The sequence below is a fragment of the Paroedura picta genome, chromosome 2 (genome assembly GCF_049243985.1).
Source record: "Paroedura picta isolate Pp20150507F chromosome 2, Ppicta_v3.0, whole genome shotgun sequence".
NCBI classification, from domain to species: Eukaryota; Metazoa; Chordata; class Lepidosauria; order Squamata; family Gekkonidae; genus Paroedura; species Paroedura picta.
The window spans coordinates 157,456,937-157,484,816 of NC_135370.1; the positions used below are offsets into that span (position 1 = coordinate 157,456,937).

The following is a 27,880-nucleotide window of genomic DNA, read 5'->3' on the forward strand; positions in this document are numbered from 1 at the left end:
TGGGCCATGGTGCCTGAAGGGAACTTACACAAAGGCAGTTAACCTCTGAATACCAGTGTTAGGATGCAACAACAGAGAGCCCTTGACTCTATGCTCTGTTTGTTGGCCCTCCAGGGGAGCTGATTGGCCACTGTTTGAAACAAGATACTAACTAGACAAGATGGACCACTTGTCTGATCTAGCAGGGCCCTTTTTATGTCCTTTAGTCAATGGCTTTCTTGTTCATGTAAGTAATATTTGTTTCTGCCCTGCTCTCGCCCCCTTTGAGAGGTGGCCATTCAAGCTGTATTTCATTGAATTGTTGTACCCAATGCAGACGTTGTGGCGGAATCTCCCTGATCATGACAGAGGCTGATTGGAAGGGGCAATGCAGAGATATGGAAGGTAAGTGTGTACTTTGGTGATCCTAAATAAGTAGGAGTCTTGTGACATCTTAAAGATCAAGAAGGCTTTGTTCCAGCATAGAGCCTTCTGGAAAGGCAGGCCAATGAGCCTTGCTCTCAACATATTTCCCCTCACAGGACTGTTGTGGTGAGAAAAATAGTGTTTAAACTTCTGTGACAGCTTGGTGTAGTGGTTAGGAGTGCGGACTTCTAATCTGGCTAGCCGGTTCGATTCCCCGCTCCTCCCCCACATGCAACCAGCTGGGTGACCTTGGGCTCACCACAGCACTGAGAAAGCTGTTGTAAGCCACACTGAGCCTCCTTCAGGTAGAGAAAAGCGGCATATAAGAACCAACTCTTCTTCAAAATGGGATCTAGTCCATGAAAACTTTTGCTGGGCGATAATCCTGTTAGTGTCAAGATCCCAGAAGAGACTGGTTTACTTTTGCTGCAACTGGACTAACACAGCTAGCCTTTGAATCTGAACATTCACTTATTGTTGCCCACTTTGGGACTCATGCAAAAGTTAATGGTCACACAGCATTTAGCAAAGAGCCATCCAAAATGGGTTTTCCCCTGAATCGTTACATATTCTGCTAGCCAAAGACTGATAAGTTGGAGGAATCAGGACTTTAAAACATTGGATCAAGATTAGAGATCTCTCTCTGTCCAATGACTTTCTCAAGGTAATCACACAAACGGCATGTTAGAGAATGTAATTCTCGCTATCTGATAGTTCAGTAATAGACCATGAGCAACTTTGGGAGCTCTGCAAATCCATGGCAAAGGTAAGAAGGTACAGTGCTGCTTTTCTATCTTTTATTGAGTTCCTGTTAGAAGTCACCCAAAGTCTTAATCAAGAAGTCTCCAAATCCATCAATCTTTGACCCTGAAACTACTAGAGACTTTATTTAGGGAAATTTCATTTTGGGGGGTAGTTATCTAGGTCTGCAGTAGAACAGCTAGATTCCAGTCCAGTAGCATCTTAGAGACCAAGAAGATTGGTGGGGAAGGGGTATGAACTTTTGAGATGCAGACCTCCCTCAGCTTTGTCTCTCAAAACATCATCACCCCTCCCCCCCCCAAGAAAACAATCTTCTTAATAGTCTCTAAGGAGCTATGGGACTGGAATCTAGCTTTAAGGGAATTTTGACCTAGGATAGGAATAAGGCATCTCAGGGTTTCAAGTCACACATGCCTCCAGGGATTTCATACCTGCCCCCAGTCCCTAGTGCTTCTTTAACACTCTCTCATGTGCAAACTGCTAGACTGACATAAGACCCTCTGACCTCATGCCTTTCCGGTTTGAATAGCAACTGAGACATTAGCAGAATGTCTCCTTATACACAGGAGAAGAGCAGAACATTGCAGGAATGCCAGTGAATAGTTGAGGGTCCCTGAAAGGGAAAGCTTAGCAGAGCCTCTGTTGTTCTTTTTCTCCATCCTAGAGATTCACAGTAGTATGTGTGTGGATATCTTTGAACCTCAGAATGCAGACAGGGTGGCGGCAAACCCAAAGGCACCAAATAAACTTCATAGTTCAGCAGGTCTTTTTGATCTACCTCTCTGCTCACTTCACTATTTTAGCCCTTTTCAGATGTCCCAAATGCATAAAAAGAGTTGAGTTTGAACCACAGCAAACTCTACTCCCAACCGGTGCACATGCATTGGAAAATACCCAGACAGCATTGAAAGGGAGAGATACCCAGAGCCAGTTTGGTATCGTAGTTAAGAGCAGCAGCCTATCATCTAGAGATCCGGGCTTGATTCCCCACTCCTCCACATGCAGCCAGCTGGGTGACCTTGGGTTAATCACAATCCTGATAGTGTTTTCACAGAACAGTTCTGTCAGAGCTCTTTCAGCCCACCTACCTCACAGGGTGCCTGTTGTAGGGAGAGGAGGGGAAGGCAATTGTAAGCTGCTCTGAGACTCCATCTGGTAGTGAAAAGCAGGGTATAAAACTCAAGTTTTGCTGTTTCTTCACATGACCAGGTTGCTGGCTGAGAACTTGGAAGAACTTCAGTGGCAGCTGGAAGAGAAGTATTCTGTCTGCAATATCACCAGTTGCAACATCTAGTCTATTTCCTTTATCCAAGTAAGAATGCAGCAACAAATAGGACAAATAATTAACATTTAAGCTCACCTGTTTCCAAGGATTTGTCCTCTTAAAAGCCATGTGTAGGCAACTTGTCTTTATTCGAGAATAATATCTGGGATTTCTGGCCACCTTCGGTGGAGATGTTTATGGATATGATGGACTATTGCTTCTCCCCCTACAGATAATAACCATGCATTCTATTATGCATCCTCACGCAAATGTGTTGCAAAAAACACTGGTAAAGGTGATGACAGACCACTAATCTACCATGGAGTGAGAAAGGTCACATGAGGTTATTTTGGTTGTCTGTATGGACTCAATGTTGCAGGTGATTTGGTGGAGGTATGTGGCTTATTGCTAAATGTATTTTGCAGTGAATACAAAGGTACAGCACCAACCCTAGTTGCTCCTAGTAGCAATTAAGGGCAAGGAAAAATTCATAGGTCCAGAATCAAAGTGTTAGGTTGGTAAAATGGTCTATAAATTGGTTCCTGCACTTATGCTCATGATCATTCTTGTCTTTCTCATCTGCCCATAGGAAGAACTAGCAGTTCCTAACAGCCTACGGTATTCTAATGGGAATCGAGAGAAATGCTGTGCAGAAAAAGGTCTAGCTTGGTCATCATTGACTACCACCAAATTTTATGAGAGAAAGGGAACGTTCTGTAACCAGATAGGAGACAATACTCTCCACTCCAGACCCTCACTCACCAGAAGTGAGAGGAACCGTGTTTAGCAGGAGTCTCTACAAGTATAGATACCTTCCCTCTACACATACCTTACTTGTTATAAATAATGAACATTTCACTAATATATTAAAATCAAGTTTTTACCAAGGGGAAAAAAAGAGGGAGAAATGGAAGAATGACTTAAAGGACCAGGGAATGGACAGCAGAATTACTTCTTGTATTTTTCTAGCTTCTTTCTCTGCTCTTGTTCTGCGATTCTTCTGATATGTTGGATGCTAAGAGTCTTCAAGAAGGGGAAAAATGAGGATCTGGGCAATTACCAACCCGTCACCTTGTTGTCTATAACTGGCAAAATTTTAGAACAAATCATCAACAGTTGGTCCTTTTGAGCAGCTAGAGCAGATACTAAGAGTCAGGATGGCTTTCTCAAGAACAAGTCATGTCAGACTAACCTTATTTCTTTTTTTGAGAAAGTTACTACCTTGCTAGATCGGGGGCATGCTGTGGACATAGTTTACCTTGATTTCAGTATGGCTTTTGATAAGGTTCCACATTAAATTCTTATTGGCAAGTTGGTAAAACGCGGTATGGATCCTATTACTGTTAGGTGGATTGAGAACTCGTTGACAGATCGCACCCAAAGGGTGCTTGTAAATAGTTCATCTTCTTGGAGAGGAGTGATGAGTGGAGTGCCTCAAGGATCTGTCGTGAGCCCTGTGTTGTTCAACATATTTATAAATTATCTGGATGAAGGAATAGAGGGGAGTGCTTATTAAATTTGCAGATGACACTCAACTGGGAGGGGTAGCAAACTCACCAAAAGACAGAATCAGAATACAGGATGGTCTTGGCAGGCTAGAAAACTGGGCTAGGTAGGAAAAATCAAATGCATCAATATAGGATGGATGAGAAGTAATATATGTGAAAAGGATATGGGGGTCTTAGTAGACCAGACACTGAACATGCGTCGGCAGTGTGACTCAGTGGCTAAAAAGGCAAACAAGATTTTGGGCTGTATTAAAAGAAGTACAGTGTCCAGATCACACAAAGTATGTTACTTTACTCCAGTCTGGTAAGACCTCACTTGGAGTACTGTGTTCAGCTTTGGGCACCACAACTGAAGAATTCTATGATTCTATGATTCTAAGAAAGATGTAGAGAAATGGGTACATGTCCAGAGGAGGGCTATGAAGATGATGAGGGGTTTGGAGACCAAGTCATATGAGGAAAAGTTGAGGGAGCTTGGTCTGTTTAGCCTGTTTAGAGAGAAGACAACTCTCTCAAATATTTGAAGGGCTCTCATACAGAAGAGGGAGCAGAGTTGTTTTCTGTTGCACCCAGAGGGTCAGATCAGAACCAGTGGGTTGAAATTAATTCAAAGAAAATTTTGGCTAAAAATCCAGAGAAAGTTCCTGATAGTTAGAGCAATTTCTCAGGAACAGGAGGAGGTAACTTCTCTTTCTTTGGAAGTTTCTAAGTAGAGGCTAGATAGTCATCTGACAGAAATGTTGATTTTATGAACTTAGGCAGATTGTGAGTGGGTGAGCAGGAAGGGATGTGCCAGTGTTAGTCTCTTGTGGCCTTTCCTTCCTTGCATACCCAGGGAATTGCTAATCTCCACTGTGGGATGGTAGGTGAATTTCTTCCAGGCCAGGCTGGATTCTGGGGATTTTTATTTGAGGGGTCACTTGGGCATGAATTTGGGGTTACTGCAAGTTGGCAGGCAGCTTCGAGTTCTTGCATTGTGCAGGGGGTTGGACTACATGATCCTGCAGATCTTTTCCAACTCTATGATTCTATAAGATTCATCTAACTATGAATTTTTGGTTATAGGGTTGCCAGCTCTGGGTTGGGAAATACTTGGACATTTTGAGGGTGGAACTGGGAGGGGGTAGGATTTGGAGCAGGGAGGGGCCTCAATTGAATATAATGCTATGGAGTCCACCCTCCAAGGCAGCCATGTTCTCCAGGGGGACTGATCTCCGTCACCTGGAGATGAGATATAAAACCGGGGGATCCCCAGGTCCCACCTGGGGACTGCCATCCCTATCTGGTTACCAATCTTGCGTTTTCTTCAGCAGGAATAGAACTAAGTGCCTGGAGGGAAAGGAGATTCAAGGATCTGGCATGGGCCCCAGTGCTAACAAATGCTTACTTAACTTTATCCCAAAATAAAGTTCGGTACCCTGTGATGGAGAGAAGGGCTCAAACACAAGAAGTCAATCATATTGTCAGGTTGAGGGATGCTGGGGTGTGTGTATGTAAGTGGAATCCACCCATCACTTGATATTGTATTAGTATAATTAACTTCCTGGAATTTCCTTTTCCAGACCATTGAGTGCCAAACAGAATTTCAAAACATGACTATATCAAATCTTGAGCATCAGAAGCTGTCATATACTGCAAGAGGCCACTGGTTTGGCATGATCTACGCTGTCTGTTTTGAGTGGCAGCAGACCTCTGCAGTCTTGGGCATAGGTCTTTCACATCACCTACTTCGTGATCCTTTTAAATGAAGATGCCAGGGATTGAAATGGGGACCTGTGTGTTCCCTCACCAACTCTCCTCAGTGTGTCTCCATAATTTATAGCTGAACAGTAGTATGGGAAGCTGGAAATACAGGGTGGTCACAGATGTGGTGAATTCTGAGCAAATATCAACAAACCTGTGACATTATTCAGTCAGGGAAAGATAAAGGAAAGATTCAGATACATGCCCCACCAATGCTTCACTTCTAAAACATCAGAAATGAATACCTTCCTCTCCATCTCTTTCTCACATAGATAAAAACACACAGAATCCAAGCATAGGTTGTAATTCCCATTAATTAATGTTCTCACTTCCTCATCATTGAACATTCATTCTGAAGTCTGAAGCAATTTGTGCTTTTCATATCCACTCACCCAGGATATGACAGTGTAGATAAAATGCGTAGTGATTTAGCTTCTCATTTTCTGTTTGTTTTGGAAAAAAACAAAAACATTTTTGCTAAGTTTCTTAGGAAGGATAACGGAAGGAAGAGAGGAAAATGGAAGGAGAGAAGGAAAATTAAAGGAAAAAGGAAAGGGAAAAAAATCAAGGAAACATATTAAGCAAGATATTTGATGAAATGGTTGCACAATATGATGGTATTAATGGCACTTAAAGCTATAAGCACTTAAAATCTTTCCATCAAATTTTATCGCCACTTCATGGAATTTTGGAGAGAGTTGTTTGCATCAGTCACCTAAACCCTAACCCACCAAATAGGGACACCAAGCCCTGAGATTTGAAAGTTGCCCCACCCCTGGTCTTAACATAGTATATGCACATATGTCTATTTTTAGAAATTCAAATTCCGCTACAGAGAATAGCAAACTGTTGACATCATGCAAAGGCTTTGCTTTCTGTCTTCAGAGTATTACAGCATTAAAACTGAAGTTTCTTCAGTGATACAAAGTGTGAATGTGAAATTTCATTTTAAAAAAATCCAAGTGGCTCACTGCTTCTTGAACCAAGCACAAGGTTATCAATATATTTCCTCTCTTAATTAGTTTTTTTCCCCCAGGGTATTGTCTGTTTATAATGGATTCTTCTTCCAATGGTGGGGGAGGAATTTTTGTGTCATTTTTCTCTCTTTTTTATTTTTCATTTGTTATGATAAATATTCACAATGTGTGGTTTTCATGTATTTCTTTTCTTTTTTTTCTGGAAAAAATAAAATGCTGCCTTTGTTGATGCCTTAATTCATGTCCCAGTGGCCTCCTTGTGCATGGACATTCTTTGAGGTGGAGGGTGGGGTGAGGGTACTGAATATTGTCTCCTATTTTTAATACAAAATGGGAAAACTACTGATATTTGGATGCCATGCCAAATCATAAACACTGCCTTATTTTTAAATTGACAGTCCCCCCTCTTTTTAAGGTAAAAAAACCCAGAATTTCAGCAGTGAAAGGAGCAAGGATCTTGGCTATCCACTGGAAAAGACACATTGATGCTTTTCATTCCTTGCTTCCTAAAATGCTCTTCAAAGACTTTGCTCTCCTGCCATGGTGATCACCTTTCCAGTTGCATTACCAGAACACTGGCCTTTCCCCAATAGTAAGCATTATGTAGGCTGACATTTCTGTCAATATTCCACCTTCAGATGCCATTCCCCAGTGTTGTCTTTGTGATTTCTTTTGGCAGAGCAAGCTTCGGTCATTATGGCACAGTGAAATATTCTCAAGATGCTATGTTAATTCAGATTGAATTAGGAGTCTGTATAAGGCACATGTCTTGATACATATATCTATATATATCTCATACATGTATAAAAGACTAACATTGGTTCATTAAAGTCAAAGTTTGTTTGTTTGTTTTTTTTACATTTAATTCCTGTCTTCAAGTAAAGATTTGTTTTCATGTTCCCTTTCTTTGGTTTCGGTGGGTATCATCCCATTCTCCAGGTCCATGTGCTGCTCAATGAAATTGGTGAGCACAGCAGTGCTCGAATGCTCTGAGTTGCACACTTTCTCAGAATCTTCCTCCTTCTTCTCTTCATCCAAGGAATAGTTCCGGAACGTCTCATAAATTTTCCGCACGTCTTCAGGGATGCTCTTTTTCAGGTCCTTGTTTTTCCTCTTGGTCAGCTTGGAAGAAGAGCCAAATTTGTTGACAATGTTGTCCTCGGAGGCCCCTTGCCCATGCTTGCTCAGCTGTTCCGTCCCTTTAAGGCGCAAGTTGTTCGGTTTGTTGTTGATGCTTTCCTGAGATGAAGCCTTAAAGCGGCCACTGTCCAAGGCAGCGAAGACACAGCGTTTCTCTGGAGAGAGCATATCCAAAGAGTGGGCTCTCTGGTCCAGGCCCAAGCGCCTGCGCTCCATGCTCCGGATGGTGGCTGCCCGCTGAAGCTTGTCGTGGATCTCCACACTCAGCCGTCTCCGTGTTTCCCTGAACTCTGCAGTCACATTGGCTTTCCATTCAGCTGCATGGGCTTTTATTTCACCAACCTGTCGGGGGGGAAGAATCACAAAAATCACAAAAGGGAAAAAGCTGAGGAAAACGGAGAGGGTGGTGGTGATGTTAATTAAGTGTGTGTGATTTCATGAATATGCATTTTTAATGGTGTGACGTTTTAAATCTGTGTCCTGTACATTTTAAACCCATTTTTAAAAGATTTGCCCATTATTTTTTGTGTGGGGGGGTGGAAATCTTGCTAATTGAACTGTTATTTGTTGTGACCTACAAACCTGGTGCTGCATTGCCGGCCACCTTTAAACTGAGGAGGTAAAGCAGGACAAACTGCCTAAGCCCTGATCTGGATACCACAGTCTAATCTTATCGCATCGGATCTCAGAAGCTAAGCAGAGTTGGCCTTGGTTAGTATTTGGATGGGAGACCACAAGGAATACCAGACTTGTTACGGAAAGAAGGCAATGTTAAAACATCTCTGAACATCTCTTGCCTCGAATACCCTACAGCAGTGGTCTCCAACCCCCGGTCCGAGGACTGGGACCAGTCCATGGATCAGTTGGTACCGGGCCGCGGTCCTCCTCGTCCTCCTTCCTGGCTGCTGCCTCGGGGGCTGCCCTGTCATTCTGCCGCCGGCTCACCTTTGGTGCTCTCCAGCGGCCGCCATGGCTGGGGCTCCCCCTCAGTGTGGCACTGCGCAGCTGCTGCTGGCAGTATCCCCCAGCAGGCGGCAGGAAAGGGGTGCCGTCGGGAAAGCAAGTGGAGCAGGGGCTCAGGCAGTGGTGATGATGTCCCTTGGCAAAAGACTACCCCCCCTCTGGGCCTCAGTAAAATTGTCAAGCGTTGACCGGTCCCCAGTGATAAAAAGGTTGGAGACCACTCCCCTACAGGATTGTCATAAATCAGCTACAATTTGATGGCAAAAAAAAGTTTTAAATTAACACGAATAAGCAACAACTATTTCTGTGCAAGACTGTCTCAATTATAAATAAAATGACTAAAGCTACATGGTTTAGAATATTCCTTAGAGTTTCAAAATGGCTCTTGCCTGATTTCCTGCTGTACTGCATTAATACCAAGTAATGCATTTGCAGACACATGGGAGACCAAACAACTCCTCTTACTGCAGGCTATTAAAGACATAGAAGCACCCTTTGAGACCAGGTGATACCATGTAATGACATACAGTTACAACCCAGTTCTCTCATGCGCATTATTTTTCGGTCCTCTGCCAAGATGTCTGAGATTCTTAACAAATAATATATGTTATTTACAGATAACTATGCTCCATGCTGCAATTTAGAAACTAAGCTCCTTGTAGGAGGTTACTGGGTTGAGTTATACAGGGAAGAATTCCTGGAAACCCTGAGATCGGTTAACCTTTCTCCCCCCACGATGATAGTTTTTCCTCTTCAAAGCACTCTGCAATTCAATCCATTCCTGATTCTCTTTCTTCCCTATGCTGGGATCAATACTACAGTTCTACAAAGTGCCTGCTGAAGAAAGCAGAGAGAACACAAGAAGGGAAGGAGGGGAGAAACTTAAAATGGGAGCTAGCAGTCAAAGTCTGCCCTTTTGCCCACCCTGCCAATATGAACCAGGATCCTGCAGTTACCTCTTCTTTAGTCTTCTTTGAAAGAACCCGTAGCCAGTCTCCAATCATGCTGAGGACGGCAGCAAAATAGGCAAGGCCAACCAGGATCCAGAACCACACCAGGGGCTTGTACCACTCCCGATACTGGATTTCAGTATTTCCACCTGAGTTGGGGAGAGGACAAAAAGCAAATGTTTGATTTGTGGTCTGTGATGATTCATGGCCAAAATATTAAAAAATGAAGACTTTTTCTTTAGCCCCAGCCCACCCCTACCTTGAAGCTACTTTGATAAAAAAGCAAAACTAAACTTTATGTGAGACCCCAATCATGGATATTTCCAGTCCCATCTATGCTGGCTATGAGAAAATGTACTGATTATTCCAAATGAATGCATTCACATTGAAATCTGAAATGACTTTAAATCACACTTAGCTAAAAATTGTAGATAAATGATGCGCAATGAAGGAGAAGAAAATTCTGAATGCCCTCCAGGACTCCTCAAAGGAATGCTGGGATAAAAACGGGATAGGCAGAGAAGCAGGCAATCGGCTTGGCACGCAAGGGAGCTCCCCTTAACACAGAGCTCCATCCTCTACTTACCTTTAATGCCTGTTAGTAGGAATGAAGCTTACAATGGCAGAAGAAGAAGAAGATATCACTGCAGCAATATTAGGTTAAAAATAAAGTAAAAAGGAAGACCCAGTAGGGTTGAAACGCATTTGATCTATTTGTGTGCAGTTAGATCGGTATAGTTTTTTAAATATGGTTTTTACTTTGTTTTTAACCTAATATTGGTGCCCTTTAATAAATAATTGTTTAAATTTTATATTGTTTTCTATCTCAACTTTTGAGTTCTTGACTTTGTGAAGGTTGGGTTTTTGTTCCCTTTCTGGTCTTGTATGATATCACAGCAGCAACTGCTGTTGTGCATCCTCCATTCATGGCATTCATGCCAAACCCGATGGGGGGAAAAACAAGGGTGACAAAACCTAAGGAGCAAAAAAAGCACTTTGTGTCCAAGACGATCTATATGAAATAACAACTGTAACAAAACGTATGTAACTTGGCTTTAAAGGAAACACCTTCTCTTCATCACAGTCCTGAAGAATGATATTCACTTCTTCCTTTGCCCTCTGGTCCCCAAACAGCACGTTTGCTGACTGAAAACTGGCAGGAACAGATATTTATGGCTGAGGACGGTAGTGTTCTCATCCCAGCAAGTACATAACATCCACACTGCACACACCTCATTAGTCTTCAGCACCCAGTGTCAGACTTCTATAATGGGATGGGTCTCCTGCCAAAAATTCTATTAAGGATGAAGAGCAAAATCCTGCAAGCTGGTTCAAAAAAACAAAATAGCCTGCCATCCACCTTGTGTTATATATAACCCTTTAACAAATACTTTTGGAATGGCTTTTTGGACAGACTGTACTTTTTGGACAGACTGTGATCCTGTCTTCCACGTTCACAAGGAGGTTTTTCAAGAACATTTTTGGCACTTTTTGGAAGGTTATTATTAATATTAGAAAATAATGTACTTGGCATAGGGGGGAAATCACATTAACTTGGGTGCATCATTGAGACACCATGGATCCCCAGTAAGGGATACCATAGACTTAATTTATTTGATGAAATGGTAGCTGTCATTTTTTTTCTTAGGCAAGGTTTTCTGGCATGCCAAACCAACAGTACTGTTTGCTGCACCTTCCATGTCCAAAATAAAAATAAAGTCTTGGATTCTATGAGTGAGCTTTTCACACATGGTGCTGCTGACCTTTCTTTTTGCATAAGATCAGTGGCTAGCTACGAGCCCACGGACAACTTGAAATGAGAGCGGAAGGGGAGGCAAACTCTATAGCAGAGACTATCCAGTATGCACAGAACTCGTCAACAGGATCCTAACCACTGTAAGTCTCTTTTCCAGTCCAACGGAATGAGTGCAGAGCAGCTGGGCCAAGTCATTGGAAGCCCTTTCAAAAAATTCAAACCCTTCTACTGATCTACTCTGTGGCAAGAAGAAGAGTTGGCTCTTATATGCCACTTTCCTCTACCCGAAGGAGTCTCAAAGCGGCTTATATTCGCCTTCCCTTTCCTGTCCCCACGACAGACACCCTGTGAGGTAAGTGAGGCTGAGAGAGTCGTGATATCACTGCTTGAACAACTTTGCTATAGTGAGCCAAAGGTCACCCAAGTGGAGGAGGAGTGGGGGCTCGCCAGATTAGAAATCTGCACTCCTAACCACTACACCAAGCTGGCTCTCTTCAACTCTCTTCTCCCACTTGTATGAAGCAGCCTCAGCGCCAAACTAAATACAGGGTCCACAGCTGTTTTGGCTCTTGAAATGGTATGGGTTGAGAGGAAAAAGTGCTACACTGTGAGCCCAATTAGAATTGATCCCTTGTGGCATTATTAAAACACTTTAAAACAGCAAAAGTGTTCTCGTGGCAGCCATGAGTTTGCCATTATGTTTCATTTGGCCCTCACACTGAGTGAGATCAATGGTTTGTCGAAGTTGGGATTGTCTTCTCTGATTGGCAATGGCTCCTTAGGGTCTTAAACAGGAAAGGGTTTTCGTCTGCTACCTGATATCCTTTAAGGTCTAAGCACCTCTTTCCCTTTACTGCCAAGGAATTTTTCTTCTTTTTTTTTGGAGCTCCATGTCAATTTTCAATGGCAAAATTGAGGAAGAGAGCAACACATGCACAACACACAAATTGCAAATATGGTTCATTCGTATGTGTGTAGATGTTCACTTTCATGTTCATATTACCCCTAACTGAATCAGGGCATATTTCTAATTGGTGACCAGAATGAATTGTATTAAGACCATTTAATTTCAAATATTATTTACAGTATAGCATTGTGGGGAATATATTCAATCCTCTCCCCCAATTTATAGTCAAATCTCTTACCTGCCACAAAATCACCAAAGCCAACGGTGGTCAAGGTGACAACCACAAAGTAAATGGAATCCAGAGCTGACCATTCTTGTTCAATGTATTTGAAAATGACTGCTGGAATGGTGACAAAAACGATACAGCCCGCCAGGATGAATAGAATGGTTGAGATCACCCGGATCTTCGTCTGGCTCACTTGTTTCTTCTGCAAAACAAATAATGCGTGGTTGTTGATAAATTGCTTCCTGATAAAATGACGTTGTCTTGGAAAATCAAATACACACCAATCAGCCTCTTAAAAGTAGCTATGAAAATCTTATGTAGGTATAGATTTCTTGATGTGGCTGCAGAGATATTTTAGATGAACAAATAACTACCATGTACTCCTGCATATTCCCTCTCTCTGAGCTCCCCATTTGATTTCTTTGAAACTACCAGAACCACCATCACATTCTGGGATTTTCAAAAGAAAAGTTGTTTCTTTACAAAGGAAATAAATGTTGCTGTGGGTTTCCCAGGAAAATGCACTGGATCAATGAAAAGTCTTGCTTTACTCAGTGTTTAAGACAATGAGAGATTTGCCAGTATGGAAGATAAGAACCATGTAAGATTTGATGGACATGATATTTAGACAAAATTTTCTTGCTACCCATATGAGAATTAGATGCACCCCCATATTAGCTAAAATCCAGTGAGATTTTTTAATAAATCAAGGTGACATATAGCTATCTCTAACAGAGAAACTTCCCTTAGATCAATTCAGTTCTATGTGTACTTCTGAAATGATATACAGTATATAATTGTGATGAAGAAGAAGAAGAGTTGGTTCTTATACGCTGCTTTTCCCTACCCGAAGGAGGCTCAAAGCGGCTTACAGTCGCCTTCCCATTCCTCTCCCCACAACAGACACCCTGTGAGGTGGGTGAGGCTGAGAGAGCCCTGATATCACTGCCCAGTCAGCACAGTTTTATCAGTGCCGTGGCGAGCCCAAGGTCATCCAGCTGGCTGCATGTGGGGGAGCGCAGAATCAAACCCGGCATGCCAGATTAGAAGTCCGCACTCCTAACCACTACACCAAACTGGCTCTCAAACTGATCTCTCAAACTGATCTCTCAAACACCAAACTGATCTAGTGATGTTTTTAATTTTGTACTTATGCTCTTTATTGTAATAAATATTTGCATTTTCAAATTATCCTTGTAGCTCAACCTTCGGGTTCCTACCTTGTGTTGTTAGGTTGGGTTTTGTTTCCCTTTCTGGTTTTGTACTGTGTGCATGTGAGTTCTTATCACACAAGCGAGAAAGGAAACTGAACTGGGAACATGCAATTCCAATTAGACAATGTTTTCCATTTGGTCTTATCTCTAACGCTATCCCTATAGTTGACTAACAGATCCTATTTCTCTTTCCTACCTTGACTTTGAGAAAGGTTGGGTGCTTTTATATATTACTGTCTTGTTCCCCTGACAAAAATCAATTATCATTCCCAAGCCATCATCCTTTCCCCCAAATTTAAATTAAAGCTTTGCTTGGAAAATGTCTAGATTCATGAGTAGGGAAAGAATGGCCTTTCATCACCAGTAAGACACTAAGACCCAGCCTGTCTTGGCACCAGGAAACAGACAGAAGGGCTACATATCCACAGGACTGACACACTGTTGATATTTGTAGAATTAATTATTTCATTAAAAGAAGCATGGGATCATTTAGTGATCAAGCATAACTCAACTCTGTGTGAAGTTTGAGCAGCACAGCATAGCCTGGGGCCTGAATATCAGAAACAACGTCTGTTCCCATAAACTCGGCCTTAGGGGGTCCTCAACCTGGGGCCTATGGGCACCATGATATTTGCTAATATCTTTTCTGGCTCTTTTGAGAAAGTAGGTGGAGCCAGATGGGGTTTTTGTCCACAAGGACTTCTGACTGGCCATTAGAGATCCATTTGGCTGTGCAGATCTTTTAAAATGTTGCTTTGGCAGCAGCTGCCACTACAGTACGAGAGTATTAACCACATGGTTGAACTTAAGCTGTGTGTGTGCAAGAAATGTTTTACAACAATATGTTCATTCTAAAAGACGTCATGTCTGAAATGCTGCTGAGCGATTATCAGAGTTCTGCATAACTTAACTCCCTGACATTCTGTGGTTGGCTCAGCCTCCTGCACCAGCCATTTTAAGACTGCACCTACAAGAATTCCAAAGATGTCCACAGGTACAAAGAGGCTGGGGACCCCTGCTGTACCTGAAGACTTGAGATCTTCAGAAACGTCCATCCTCACTACTTGAGATGGCTACCCAAAATGTTGCATCTCAGTCTTTTACAAAGCAAGGCCCATTATGAACACACTTCGGTGATTCTGAAGCAGCTGCAACTGGTTGCCAGTTAGCTTATGGATCCAGTGCATGGTGCTGGTTCTTATCTCTAAAACTCTTCATGAACTGTGACCCGCCTATATGAAGCACTGCTCCCTACGTATAAATCGATATATACAAATGGGGTGTATTTCTGGTGTTCTCTCATCCAAAGGAAACAAGCTCAGGTAATTACTACTCTCTGGAACATGGGGAAGCACCTAACAGTACTTTTAGGCTGGGCTGATTTTTAATGTGCTTTACTCTTCCACACTGGGACCCATGGGACTGGAAAATATTTAATATTACCTGCTCTGCAGCTAGCTTTTGCTGAGGTGGTAAATCCGAACTAACTCAAGCTGCAAAAGGAGGCTCCCATGATGGACTACTCCTCTAGAAAACAAACACATTCAGGAACGCACCGATATTTTGCTTTGTGGAAAGACTGCAGACGGGAAGGCCTGGAGGAGCACGCAGTCACCTGCTCCCCCAGCCACAGGTTTGACACCGCAGCGACAGCTACGTCTACGTCCTCATGTTTTCAGATTAGTTTTCCAAACAGGGCATGTCCCTTTATGCAGGTTTGTGATCTCATTTCAGCTTAGATCACCTAGGAAAGAAATAAGGTTCCCGAAAACTCTCGCCGCAGCATTCCCTATGGAGATGCCAGCTGTGAACTGAGCAGTAACCGAACCAACCTGCCAATGAACACCTCCGCTGCTCTTGAGCGAAGAAGCTGAAACTGCATTTCCTCAGGAGCAGCAAAAACTCATTTCTCAAAAGGTCACTTGAATGTGAAACAACGCCTGCCGTCAATAGCCAGGTAGCAGCTTGAGAAAAAATATCTGTAATCCCAACAGGTCTCAGAAGCACAATTTTCTTTCAAACACTCCAAGATAATATTCCCTCCTGTAATTTTCCTTGATATTTGTCTGCTCTGCGTCTGTTTCCTCTCTCTGTGTGTGTGTGTGTGTGTGTGAGTGAGTGTGCACACATGCACACAGAAATGACACAGAACTAACCAAAGAATTGTAACACAGCCAACAGGACCTTTGAGACCCAAGGCATAAAAAGAAACATGTTGAAATATAGGGTTAATAAACAAGATTAGGGTCCCTGGAGCACCTTAAAGGCCAACAAGATTTTCAGGATTTAAGCTTCCAAGAGCCAAAGCAAGAGAGTTTTCACTAGCAAACGCTTATGCCCTAGAAATCTTGTCGGTCTTCAAGGTGTTGCTGAATCATAGTGTTGAAAGGGGCCATTCGGGCCACGTAGCCCAACCCCTGTTCAATGCAGGATCAGCCTAAAGCATCCAGGATAAATATCTGTCCAGCTGCTGTTTAAAGTGACGGGGAGCTCACCACCCCCTTAGGCAGCTGATTCCACTGCTGAACTGCTCTGACTGTGAAATTTCCCCTCTGATATCTAGCCAGTACTGTTCTACATGTAGGTTAAAGCTACTGCTGCCGATCCCACCCTCTGCTGACAACAAGAACCACTCCATGCTCTCCTCTAAGTCAGGGGTAGTCAAACTGCGGCCCTCCAGATGTCCGTAGACTACAATTCCCAGGAGCCCCTGCCAGCATTCGCTGGCAGGGGCTCCTGGGAATTGTAGTCCACGGACATCTGGAGGGCCGCAGTTTGACTACCCTTGCTCTAAGTGATAGGCTTTCAAATGTAACAATCATGTCCCCTCACAACCTCCTCTTCTCCAGGCTGAATATTCCCAAATCCCTCAGCCTTTCTTCATAGGCTTGGTCCCCATGCCCTGGATCATCCTCGTCGCTCACCTCTGCACCCTCCTGCAACTTGTACTGCAGCCCAGCACAGCAGCTTGCCTGAAATATCTTCAGGGTCCATAAAGACCATCAACGTATCCCAGCATAATCCAGCAAGAATTACTGCCGCACAAGGTGCTTTGTTTGAGCATTCTGTGCAGAGTTCTTCCCTTCCCTTCCTCTCCTAACAACAGGAACCTTGTGAGGTAGGTAGGGCTGAGAGAGTTCTGGGAGAATTGTGACCAGCCCAAAGTCACCCAACTGGCTGCACGTGGAGGAGGAATGTGGAACCAAGAACCAATTCTCCAGATTAGAGACTGCACTCTTAACCACTATACCACGTTGGCTCTCAAGAAATAAATTCATTCCTCAGCTTCCCACACTGATGTCCTAATATCATCCAAAATCTATTAATTCCAGCCCTATAAATAAATTATAAAGATCCAGCTTTGTTATACAGCCGAAACACCAGCGAGATAAATTATTTATTCTGGCCCTTAGATTGTTGTCCGAAAGAATATAGCAGAAAACCAAACTTGCTCACCTCAAAAATCAAGTCAAACCTTCCCCTCCTCATCCAAAGCAAGGTTTCTGAGCATTCCCATATGTCAGAGCTGCATCCCACAGAGCAATGCTGCCCCTCACAAACTGATAATAAACTGTAGGCTCAAAAGGTGCAATCTAGTTTGGGGAGGGGGGGAATAGCTTACTTCCAACAGTTACACAGCTGCTCAAGATTTATCTTGCCCCTAGGTGTATGAAACTATTGTTTTGCTTGTCTAAAGAAATTCATAACATACCATAAGCACTAAAATATGAGGCAAATGTAAGCGCATAAAATTGATCATGCTTTCAAAATGCTGCAGACTGCAGTTGCTATAAATCAAAGACAAAAAAAACAACAAATTAGAGAGAAAGAGAGAGAGAGAGAGATTGATGGTTTACATTCTTTTCAGAAGTAACCTCTCAGGCTTCTTTTGTCTGCCCTCCCCCACAACTCCAGTGTTCTCTGTGATGCTTGGATCTTCTGGGGTAATGGACCACAGCTTTCCATTTCAGATGCTGGCACAAACTATATCAGGTGAGATTCAGATGGGTAGCCGTGTTGGTCGGAAGTAGCACAATAAAATCAGAGTCCAGTAGCACCTTTACGACCAACAAAGATTTTTTTAAGGCGTGAGCTTTCGAGTGCAAGCACTCAGACTTTTCTGAAGAAGAGTGCTTGCACTCGAAAGCTTACACCTTGAATAAATCTTTGTTGGTCTTAAAGGTGCTACTGGACTCTGATTTTATTATATCAGGTGAGTCACAGACTAAATTGCTGTTTTGTTTCCCAATGTTATACATTCATACACTTGTTAAAGATGGGACAGTCTTCTGGAGTTCTATGTTCAGTTAAGGACAACCAAATTCCTACGATTAAAATTATGACAGAGCCTGTCCATTACTTTTTTTTAAAAGCCCTTTGATGTCATGTGAAAGTCATCAAGGATCAAGTTAGATGTTAGACAACACCACAGCTTATATCCAACAAACTGGAAGTAGTGCAAGAAGAAAGGGACCTCCCTGCCCCCCCCCCCCGCTTTTTCTGCAGCTCATTAAATGCCCCTCCTCTCCTCAGAGGACCTTTCAGCATGGGGGAAGGAGTGGGGGTCTGGAGCGGGAGAGGTAAATCTCCCTTCAGATGGAAGGTCACATCTTTTGATGGAAACAAACCATGGGACACACAGCCATGTTTTCAGATCCTGCCACCTGGAAACACAACTTTGAGCAGAGGCATTTTACAGCAGAAAACTGTGGAGGAAAGGAGGTTTGTTTTTCCATCTGCTACTTTTGTTCAAAAATGTGCTTTGCCCAAAGGTCTGGTCTAAATTGATTTACTTGAAGCTGCTTTTCTATCAACAAAGCAGCAACTGTGATTTAAAACCAGCTTTGCATTCAATTTATAGAGGAATATATAGCTCAGCATAAACTGAACACAAAATATATGATTTTTTAAATATAAAGCCATTGACCAGGTAAATTCTATTTGTGAAGAAAATAAATTCTTGCATATTTCTGAATCTTTGTCTATTGTTGTTAAATACATGTTTAGCAATAACAAGGTTGAGTCATAACCCTGTCCTACCACTTCACTAAGCAAAATTATTTATTTATCTGTCCATAAATAATCATGTCTCATTTTGGCTCAAGTCTGAAGATTTTCTCCTTAGAGCAGTGGTCCCCAACCTTTTTATCACCGGGGACCAGTCAACGCTTGACAATTTTACTGAAGCCCGGGGGGGGTAGTTTTTTGTCGAGGGACGTTGCCATCACCTGAGCCCCTGCTCCACTTGCTTTCCCGCCGGCGCCCCTGACTTCCCACCGCCCGCTGGGGGGTGCTTCCAGCAGCAGCTGCGCAGTGCTATGCCGAGGGGGAGCCCCAGCCATGGCGGCCACTGGAGAGCACCAACGGTGAGCCCGCGGCAGAGTGGCAGGGCAGCCCCCAAGGCAGCAGCCTGGGAGGAGGACGAGGAGGAGCCGCTGCCCGGTACTGACTCATCGGTCTCCAGACCAGGGGTTGGGGACCACTGCCCTAGAGGAATGGCACTTGGAAGGTAGTGGGATCCATTCCAACAGCAGGACTGCATCTGCTTCTTGTTTGCATTTACCAAAGCAATTCATGAGCACAAGATAAAAAATCTATCTTTTGTTCCTTTCCCCAGCAGTTCTTTCCAACACTCAGAACACTGATTCCTGGGGTTGCACAGCCTATCTGCGCTAAATGCCACATGAGGTATATATAATGAGAACTTAGAAAGCTCTCTCCACCATTTCCACACTGGAGGCTTTGCGCTGGGCTGCAGGCTGGAGTTTGAACCAGGGCAAGTTGCTCTGCCTCTTCCTGCTCCCACACAGAACATTTGGATTGGTGCATCTTGTCCACCATGGATTTGTGCTCCAAATGGGAGCCAGGGCAGCAAAGCTCCCAATGCAGAAACAATCAGGTTCCAGAAGGAACTGGTCTCAAATGCTTATCAAGGCACCAAACAGGTCTTATTTACATATAAAACATGGACCTAGAGGCCTAACTAAACCACCAGTAGCAGATGGCTTCTCCTCCAAACATTAACTGTAAAATGTCTAGAGGGCTGCCATGAAAAAGAGGAAAAGAGTAAAACTGCTGTCCTATCTCTTCCATCAGCAGAACCTCACTGATGGAAGAGAGGGGATTTTCCCCCTTTCCTCTCTTCTGTGCAGCTTCTTGAGTGGTGTAGCTGTGGGTCCTGCAGTTCCATGAATCAGCTTTCCTGAGGTGGAAAAGTATTGCTGGGGACAAGGGAAAGAAAGTCCATGTCAGCAGAAGGCAGACGTGATCACAGAATACAATCAACAGATTGTCCCCAACTAGGGATGCTGCAATTATCTGTTACCTGGAGACTCCAATGTGAATACAGCCTGGTCTACACAATCCGTGCTCCTGTCTATTGATGTGAAATTTCACAGCAGGACTTGCTACAAATGCTGACTGTCGCAAATGTTAATCAGAGCTGTAGTGGGAAGAGATCTTTTTGACAAGCTCTTCCATCACAGTGTTTCTCTCCTCCCCTCTTACAACACAGGAGATTTCTTATTGTTGCTAACAGAGTCGCCAAAAGGCCAGGGGGGGAATATCCTGACCCTTTAAAACAGTGGTCCCCAACCTTTATTAGGCTGGGGACCGGCAGGGCATTGGGCCACGCCCGCAGGGACCGCGCGGGCCACGCCCACGAGCCGCGCCCGGCCGCGCCCGCGAGCCGCGCCCGGCCGCGCCCGCGAGCCGCACCCGCGAATCGGGCCGCGCCCACGAGCCGCGCCCGGCCGCACCCGCGGGCCGCGCCCGCGAGCCGCGCCCGGCCGCGTCCGCGAGCCGCACCCGTGGATCGGGCCACACCCGCGGCCCGCGTGGGCGCGGCCCGTCCCTGATTCCCTCTCCCCGCCCTCCCGCAGTAAGAAGCTTCCCGGGACACAAGCTTGCGGCTTGGGAAGTTTTTTACTGGGGGGGGGGGGCGGGGAGAGGGAGCCGCGGCCCGGCGCCATGGCCTTTGCGGCCCGGCGCCGGGCCGCGGCCCGCAGGTTGGGGACCACTGCTTTAAAAGAGGTTTGATGTGTGGAGTGGGAAACCAAAATTTCTTGATGGTGTAGAGGTAAACGACATCCCATTAAGTCTCTGTTAAAAGGGCAGGACATCTCTAGCTGTAGATAAGTGTCTCCAATTAACTTAAATGCTGCTATCTTTCAATGAACAACCAGTGGTCCACCGTCTACACCAGGGGTAGTCAAACTGCGGCCCTCCAGATGTCCATGGACTACAATTCCCAGGAGCCCCTGCCAGCACTCGCTTGTAGTTCAAGACTTGTAGTTCATGGACATTTGGAGGGCCGCAGTTTGACTACCTCTGGTCTATACCATCGTCTATGGCAGGGGTCCATATGCATCATTGGAATTCTGACAAAATGGCTGCTCCAGGAGGCAGAGCCAACCACTCAAAGTAAGCCCAAGTGTAGGAGATAAAATGACAGTAATTTTAAAGGGATCACTGGGAAAGAAGCTAAAACCAGTACTGTGGTGGCAGCTGCTGCTGAAACCGCATTATTTTATTTATCATACTTCTATATGATTATTTTAATCTGCAAAGCCAATCAAATCTCTAAAGGCCAATCAGAAGCTTAGCTGGGTGAGAGCTCCAACCACTATTAAAAAACACTTGGTGGGCATCATGAAAGGGCATCGTGGCACCCACAGGCACCATAGCAGGGATCCCTAAACAGCCCCTAAGTAGAGCTTTTTACCAGTCCTATTGAGATCTTTTACAGTTATATAGAAATGCCTAAGATTAAACCTGGCATACAAACCATGTGTTTTTTACTGAGGTACAGCCTCATCCCCATAAGCATCCAGTACAAGAATCTTATAGATGCTCTCACTGTGTGATCACAACAGCAATAGTGGGGGAGGATTGGGGGAGCCCTGACTAGATGCACAAGCTCATCCACAACCGTGGAAAATGACTCTTCTGACTCTTGCATTTGAAATTGTAAGACAAGTGCAATCTCCTCATTGGGAGGAACAGTTTCAAATCATAAGACTCTTGCTTAGAGAGATATTTTCCACCACAGAACATGATATGTCTTCAAGGTAAGAGATGCATACTTAACTGTGATGCAGAGAGATTCAAACTACATCACAGCACAGACAGCCAAGGACAAAACACAAAAGTGGCAATGAGAGGACAGGTTTAAAGTTTCACAAGAGATTCCCGCTCAAGAAAATTATGGAGAAAGGTGAGCTTCAAGGACCTTGGTGAAAGGATGGCTACCATGGCACAGCTCAAATACCGTGTCCTAGTTCAAACATTTGTCTACGAAAACTGTAAGTAGCCACTATTTCTGCCCCAACAGCCTCCTTTCCCTCCATTTTCAAGATGATGATATAAAAGAAGGCTTTGGGGGCTCTTCTAAGAGTTGCCAAAATAACAAACATGAAATGCTTTGACAATTAAAGGTAAAGGTATTCCCTGTACAAGCACCGGGTCATGTCTGACCCTTGGGGTGACACCCTCTAGCGTTTTCATGGCAGACTCAATACGGGGTGGTTTGCCATTCCCTTCCCCAGTCATTACCGTTTACCCCCCAGCAAGCTGGGTACTCATTTTACCGACCTCGGAGGGATGGAAGGCTGAGTCAACCTTGAGCCAGCTGCTGGGATCAATCTCCCAACCTCATGGACATCACTTCAGACAGCATTTCTGCTGCTTACCACTCTGCGCCACAAGAGGCTCTTGCTTTGACAATTAGGAAGACTATAAAAGTGAAAGTATTATCCTGTGTCATCAGTGAGTGATGCTTTCTAAGGAACATGCAAATCAAAGCATATGGTTTTATTGTTTTCATCATCTTCCCATCCCCTCTCCTCCTCGACTATGAAATGATGATCTCAAACAGACAAGATACAAAATATAAATCATGTCATTCTTATAATATTAGGCCGTTTTTTAAAAAGAATCTTGGATTTATAGGCATTGTGTTGATGCCCCAAATTGTTTTAAAATCCTAGTCACTGTGATTTATGGGAAATGTGATAATGATCATTGAGCCAGCTTAGCTTTTTAGCTGCTGAGCACCTACACATTGCTTGGAAAGCAGGAATAGATCTTTATCGCTAGGAGATAATGTCTATTTGTTTATTAATTTATTGGTGCATACATAAGAATTCAGGTAATGCTGGACTTCTAGGGAAATGGCATATCAAACAGACTCCAGGTCTATCTTGCTGACATCAACCAGATATACAGAGTAAATTCAAGATTTGCATTCAAGAATAAGTTGCCCCAAGATATATGGGTTCATTTCACTCATAAGAAAACACAAGATGCCATAATAAAGAAGCAAAGAAAATTTCCACTTGAAGTAGCAGAGAAAACAGTGCAGCTCAAAACAAAAAGTGTGAAGTAGCCATTTATATAAACAACCCACACTTAGAAGTTGTTTTTATTCTTAGTAGTATTTTATTATTAAAGGCCCAGACGGAACATATCTGATCCTAAAAATGAGATTGCCGGAAGATAAAGTGTGTATATTAGGAACAATTTATGCACCAAACACTGGTACAGATAAATCTTTTGAGAACTATGGGAAAACTGTGCTAGAATTTCAAGATGAAGATATAATGGGTGACATGTCATTTTGGTGACATGAACAGAATACTAGATTCAAAGAAGGACAGAGTCAGGAATTTTAAATGTGGGAAAATACCCCCAAAATGTATTACAATATCTGGAAGAGCTAGAAGCAGAAGATGCCTGGAGGATCAATATGTCTCCAATAGACAAACTCAAGAACAGATACATCTAGACAAAGCAAAGATTCAATTTAAACATCTTTACTTTGTTTTATTTATATATAAAGGATTCAGGTAATACAAACCATGCTGTCAAACTGTTAACCCTGCATTCAGTCCCCGTTTGTCTCATACTGCTAGGGCAGGAATAATTGCTCTTGGACTGGCAGGAGATCAACAGCAAGAGCACTGGACTTCAAAGAAGTTGGATTAACACTACGGTTAATGGGGAATCATGCAGGTAAATAACTGGAAAAGTTATCCTTTTGAAAAACAACAGTTCTCTCTTCTTTTTCAAGTCATGAAAGCAGATGGGTAGAAAGAGTGTTGTAACTGTTTATGGAACCTTCATGCCAACTGTGATAAAGTGGACGTGTTTTTCAAAGCACAACACCACATCAATATAAGGTCAGAACTAGGGGTAGTCAAATTTCTTCAGTCGTATGCTTTGTGTATGTGTTGGGTACATGATTTTTGTATTAATAAGGATGCAATATAGCTTGCTAGGTATTCAAAAATAATGGAATTTTCAGTAGTAATACAACAGGAGTACAACCCCCCCCCTCCCAGGTTTAGTCAACTTTATTCATACATCAGTGAGACTATTTGTATGCAACAGATTGTACTTGAGAACTGTGGGGTATATTAGTTCATGGCACATCCCAGTTCTAACTCTGGGGTTACATCACTGATGGTGTCTCTCAGGCTCAATTTCAACTGTTTCACAAAACAGAATGTTCTTTCACAGGGCCAGCTGCATCTATGCATTTTCCACAAAGCCAAAAATTTTCACAATAGTTTGGGGATTCTTCTTCTTCTTCTTTTCTGTCAAATCACAGCGAACGTATGACAACCCCATAAGGCTTTCAAGACAAGAGATGTTCAAGGCAGGCAAGATATGGTTTGCCATTGCCTGCCTCTGAGAGATGACCCTGTTATTCCTTGGTGGTCTGCCATCGAAACACCAATTAAGGCCATCCCTGCTTAGCTTCTGACATCTGATGAGACAGAAGTAGCCAGGTCAGGGAAGAATTCATATACTTGCCGCCAAAATTCCAAGGATACAGTTTCTTCTTGTTGGGTGTATTTTGCTTTCACCTCAATCAGCTCCTCTGAAACTGAGCCATACTGAAAAGGCAGATGCTTCTCACTTGTTCTTCATATTGCCTGTTTCATGTTGTAATTTTAAAGCCTGAACAGCACAAAAATGTTTTTTGTGCCATGGACTGAGGCAGGCCGCATTTGGTCCATAGGCCAGATTTTGGACAACATTAATCTAAAATAGCACTTTGGGCAGCATTAATATCATCAACTGGTGGCTCTGATTAGCCACCTTCACCTTTGACTGTCCAGCAGCCCACACATCTTACAGAAAGCGGCATGCATCATAATGCTGCAGCTGCCATCCTGAAATCAAGAGTCCAGTTTGCTGCCTCCTGTTTTGTCCTCATGTTTACCCCAACTCTCTCTGCATCATAACAAAGGAGTTTAAATAGTCACATATTGAACATAATTCTTGGAAATGTGCACAAATAGATTTTCTTCCACTCTGGCATTATTTTTTTTAAAGAAAACAAATCTTACTGATACCTGCCCGAATGCATGAGAAGGTATATGAATTTTCTCTGATGGTAATTAAAATCAAAACAGATCTTCTGGGGTGGAGAGGCTGGGAAAGGGCAAATACTGTCCCACAGAAATAAATTCCTACACACATAAAACATCAAAAGTTTGGTCTCCCAATATACTGATGAAGCACCCAATATACTGATGAACACCGCCAACAACAATCAAAGGATACACTTGAATGTACCCCTCTCTCTCTAAAAAGAAAGGCGGCCTTTCTAAAACTAAGGTTTAATTTTAATGTAATTTTACAATTTATATGGTTTTATTGGTTGTATATAATTTTATGTCTTATTTATTATAACTGTTGTGAGCCACACTAAGGGTGGTATACAAATAGAAAAATAAAAATAAATAAAAATAAAAGCTAGAAGACAGAAAGTTATACTAGAATATTTCTCCCAGCTTTATATATGCAGGGACTTTTTTCATTTGTGGCAAAATGCCAACCCCTTCAGGCACCCCCCCCCCCCAGGGACAGGGGGACATAAGACTTGGGGTCCATGAGGTCTTGAAAACACCAGCCCAGTTCACTGCTTTCTTGCACGGGTTGTTTATCAGAAACTGGCTGGTCCAGGCACCAGAAGGCATAGTTAGCTCCACCCCCTTATGATTTTTGTTGTGTTACTCTGACTCTGGAAGCAGCATCCAATAACAGGGACAGAAGAACCAACAATATGATGATCCTAAAACATAGCTTAAATTTTACATGGTACTAAGCTGCTCTTGCATGCCACAGAGCTGTCTTTTGGGGCACTGTTGTAACTGAAATATCTGGAGCTGGTGAATTCTTCTCTATAATATCCAAGCTGAATTCCAAGAGACTCAGTGGACTGACTCCCCTCAAGGGACTCCACTGAATGCTTTGAGAACTGGGACTGTCTATGACCATTTATGCACTGGGAACTTCACTGCCAAAGCTCCTGTGCAGGCGCACAAATCGGGGATGGATGAAGTGCACCAGGCCAAATGCTCCCCCATGTGGGTGCAGGAAGAGGTGGGGCAACCTGCCACGACTAAAACGCCAGCCTGCAGCCCAGCATGAAATCTCCAGTGCGTAAACGGTCTATGTGGAAAGTGCCATAAAGTCACATCAAGTCCATAGGGTTCTCAAGGCCAGAGACTAACAGAGGTGATTTGCCATTGCCTGCCTCTACATCACAACCATGGAATTCCTTGGTGGTCTCCCACACAAATGCTCACTAGGCCAAACCTGCATAGCTTCTCAGATCTGATGCAATCAGGCTAGTCTGGGCCATCCCCATCAGGCTAGAACCATGACTGCAGAGTGGTAATGAGTGGTTTCCTCTGTCTTTGACCTGGTCCTATATTTTGAGGTCCAAATTCATCATTCTGTTATACAACTTTGAGGTAATTAAGGAAGAAGCAAAATATTTACACAGTGAAAACAAAAGAATAACTGCCTTTGTGGGCTATTTATACCCACAGCACAATAACTTCAACATTGGCTTTTGTCAGACTTTGGCACGAAATCAAATCTTCTGTCCAATTAAAAAAGAAAAAGAAAACCCACACACAGCGAGCTTAAAATGGCTCTTAACTTGTTCATGATGGAAACAGTAACCCTTTCTTGGCCAGAATTCTCAAATAAATGTGCTAGTTTCTACTACAAATTAACAGTCCCATGAATAATATAATAGAACCCCAAAGATCATTTAAGCCTCATGTACGAAAGCACTGCTAGTCAATCACAGCAGAGTAAAACATGTCTAATCATTAATCATGGATTAAATTGTTCTTTAAACGATTACAAAAACAGAGAGCAATAAGTTGTTAAAGGCACAAGCCCACTACAGGGCCGACAAGTAATAACCCATGCTTTTTAATCAAATAAAGTCCTTAGGTAGATGCAAAGTTCATGGCAGACAGCTAACAGAACTCTAGTTTCACCCCGATGGGAAAGAAATTAACCTCCTTCCTTTCCAGATAGACTTGAGGATGCTGGGCAGAAGGGGCAATAAGGGACATTAACTGTAATGTTGCCACAAAGAACTAAAGGATTGCTGAGGATTGGAGCATCCTTTCAGCCCCATCACACTATAAGTCCAGGGCTGAAGAAGAAAGTGATAACAGAGGGTGAGCACAGATCCCTTTCTACCAAACCCCATTAAAGAAGAGACACCACTGTGGAGCAATTCCAGATTTATTGAACAATCTCTGGACCACAATTCAGGATGCAAATCAACAATTCTCTCAATCTCTACCCTTGCCTTTGAAATGACACAGACAGAATAAAGAATCACAAAAGTAATGTAGTTCCTATGACATCGTGTTCATGATAGGTGCACAGATGCTAGTACTGTCTGGTTAAGCAGTTTTCAGGAGCCAGGCTAAAAGAAGAGAGTTGACAACCAGAAGAGCAGGGAGATGCCCACTGGTCATTCCACCTGTTGGTCATATTGTAGCCCCTTCAGATGGTTGGCTCTGCACTGTGAAAGGAGTCCATCCTAGCCTCTGCTCCTGGGGGAGGGCTGCCTGGAAACAGGCAAAAGAGACATAAGAGCAGTCATAAATCATGTTCATGGTAGCAACAGTCATCTCAAGCACCAACATATGATATAGCATTATCTATGTGTTCTTTCAGTTCTTGTAGTCCCCCCTCCCCTTTGGGGTTCTCCCACAGTGGGGTTCACATGTTGCAGGATACA

The 27,880-nt window shown here is 43.3% G+C and overlaps 1 protein-coding gene across 4 annotated transcripts in view; it reads right to left on the bottom strand.

Annotated features, from left to right (window-relative positions):
• Positions 1-5,978: 5,978 nt before the first annotated feature.
• Positions 5,979-27,880, bottom strand: part of KCNK10 (potassium two pore domain channel subfamily K member 10) — a 94,482-nt gene continuing 72,580 nt past the window's right edge. For all 4 annotated transcript variants that reach the window (XM_077323416.1, XM_077323417.1, XM_077323418.1 and 1 more), the window contains 3 exons: positions 12,614-12,803; positions 9,719-9,861; positions 5,979-8,141 (listed from right to left, as the gene is read on the bottom strand). In XM_077323416.1, coding sequence (XP_077179531.1) covers positions 7,521-8,141; positions 9,719-9,861; positions 12,614-12,803 — 954 coding nt within the window. In that variant the 3' untranslated portion in view covers positions 5,979-7,520. The remainder of the gene's footprint in view (positions 8,142-9,718; positions 9,862-12,613; positions 12,804-27,880) is intronic.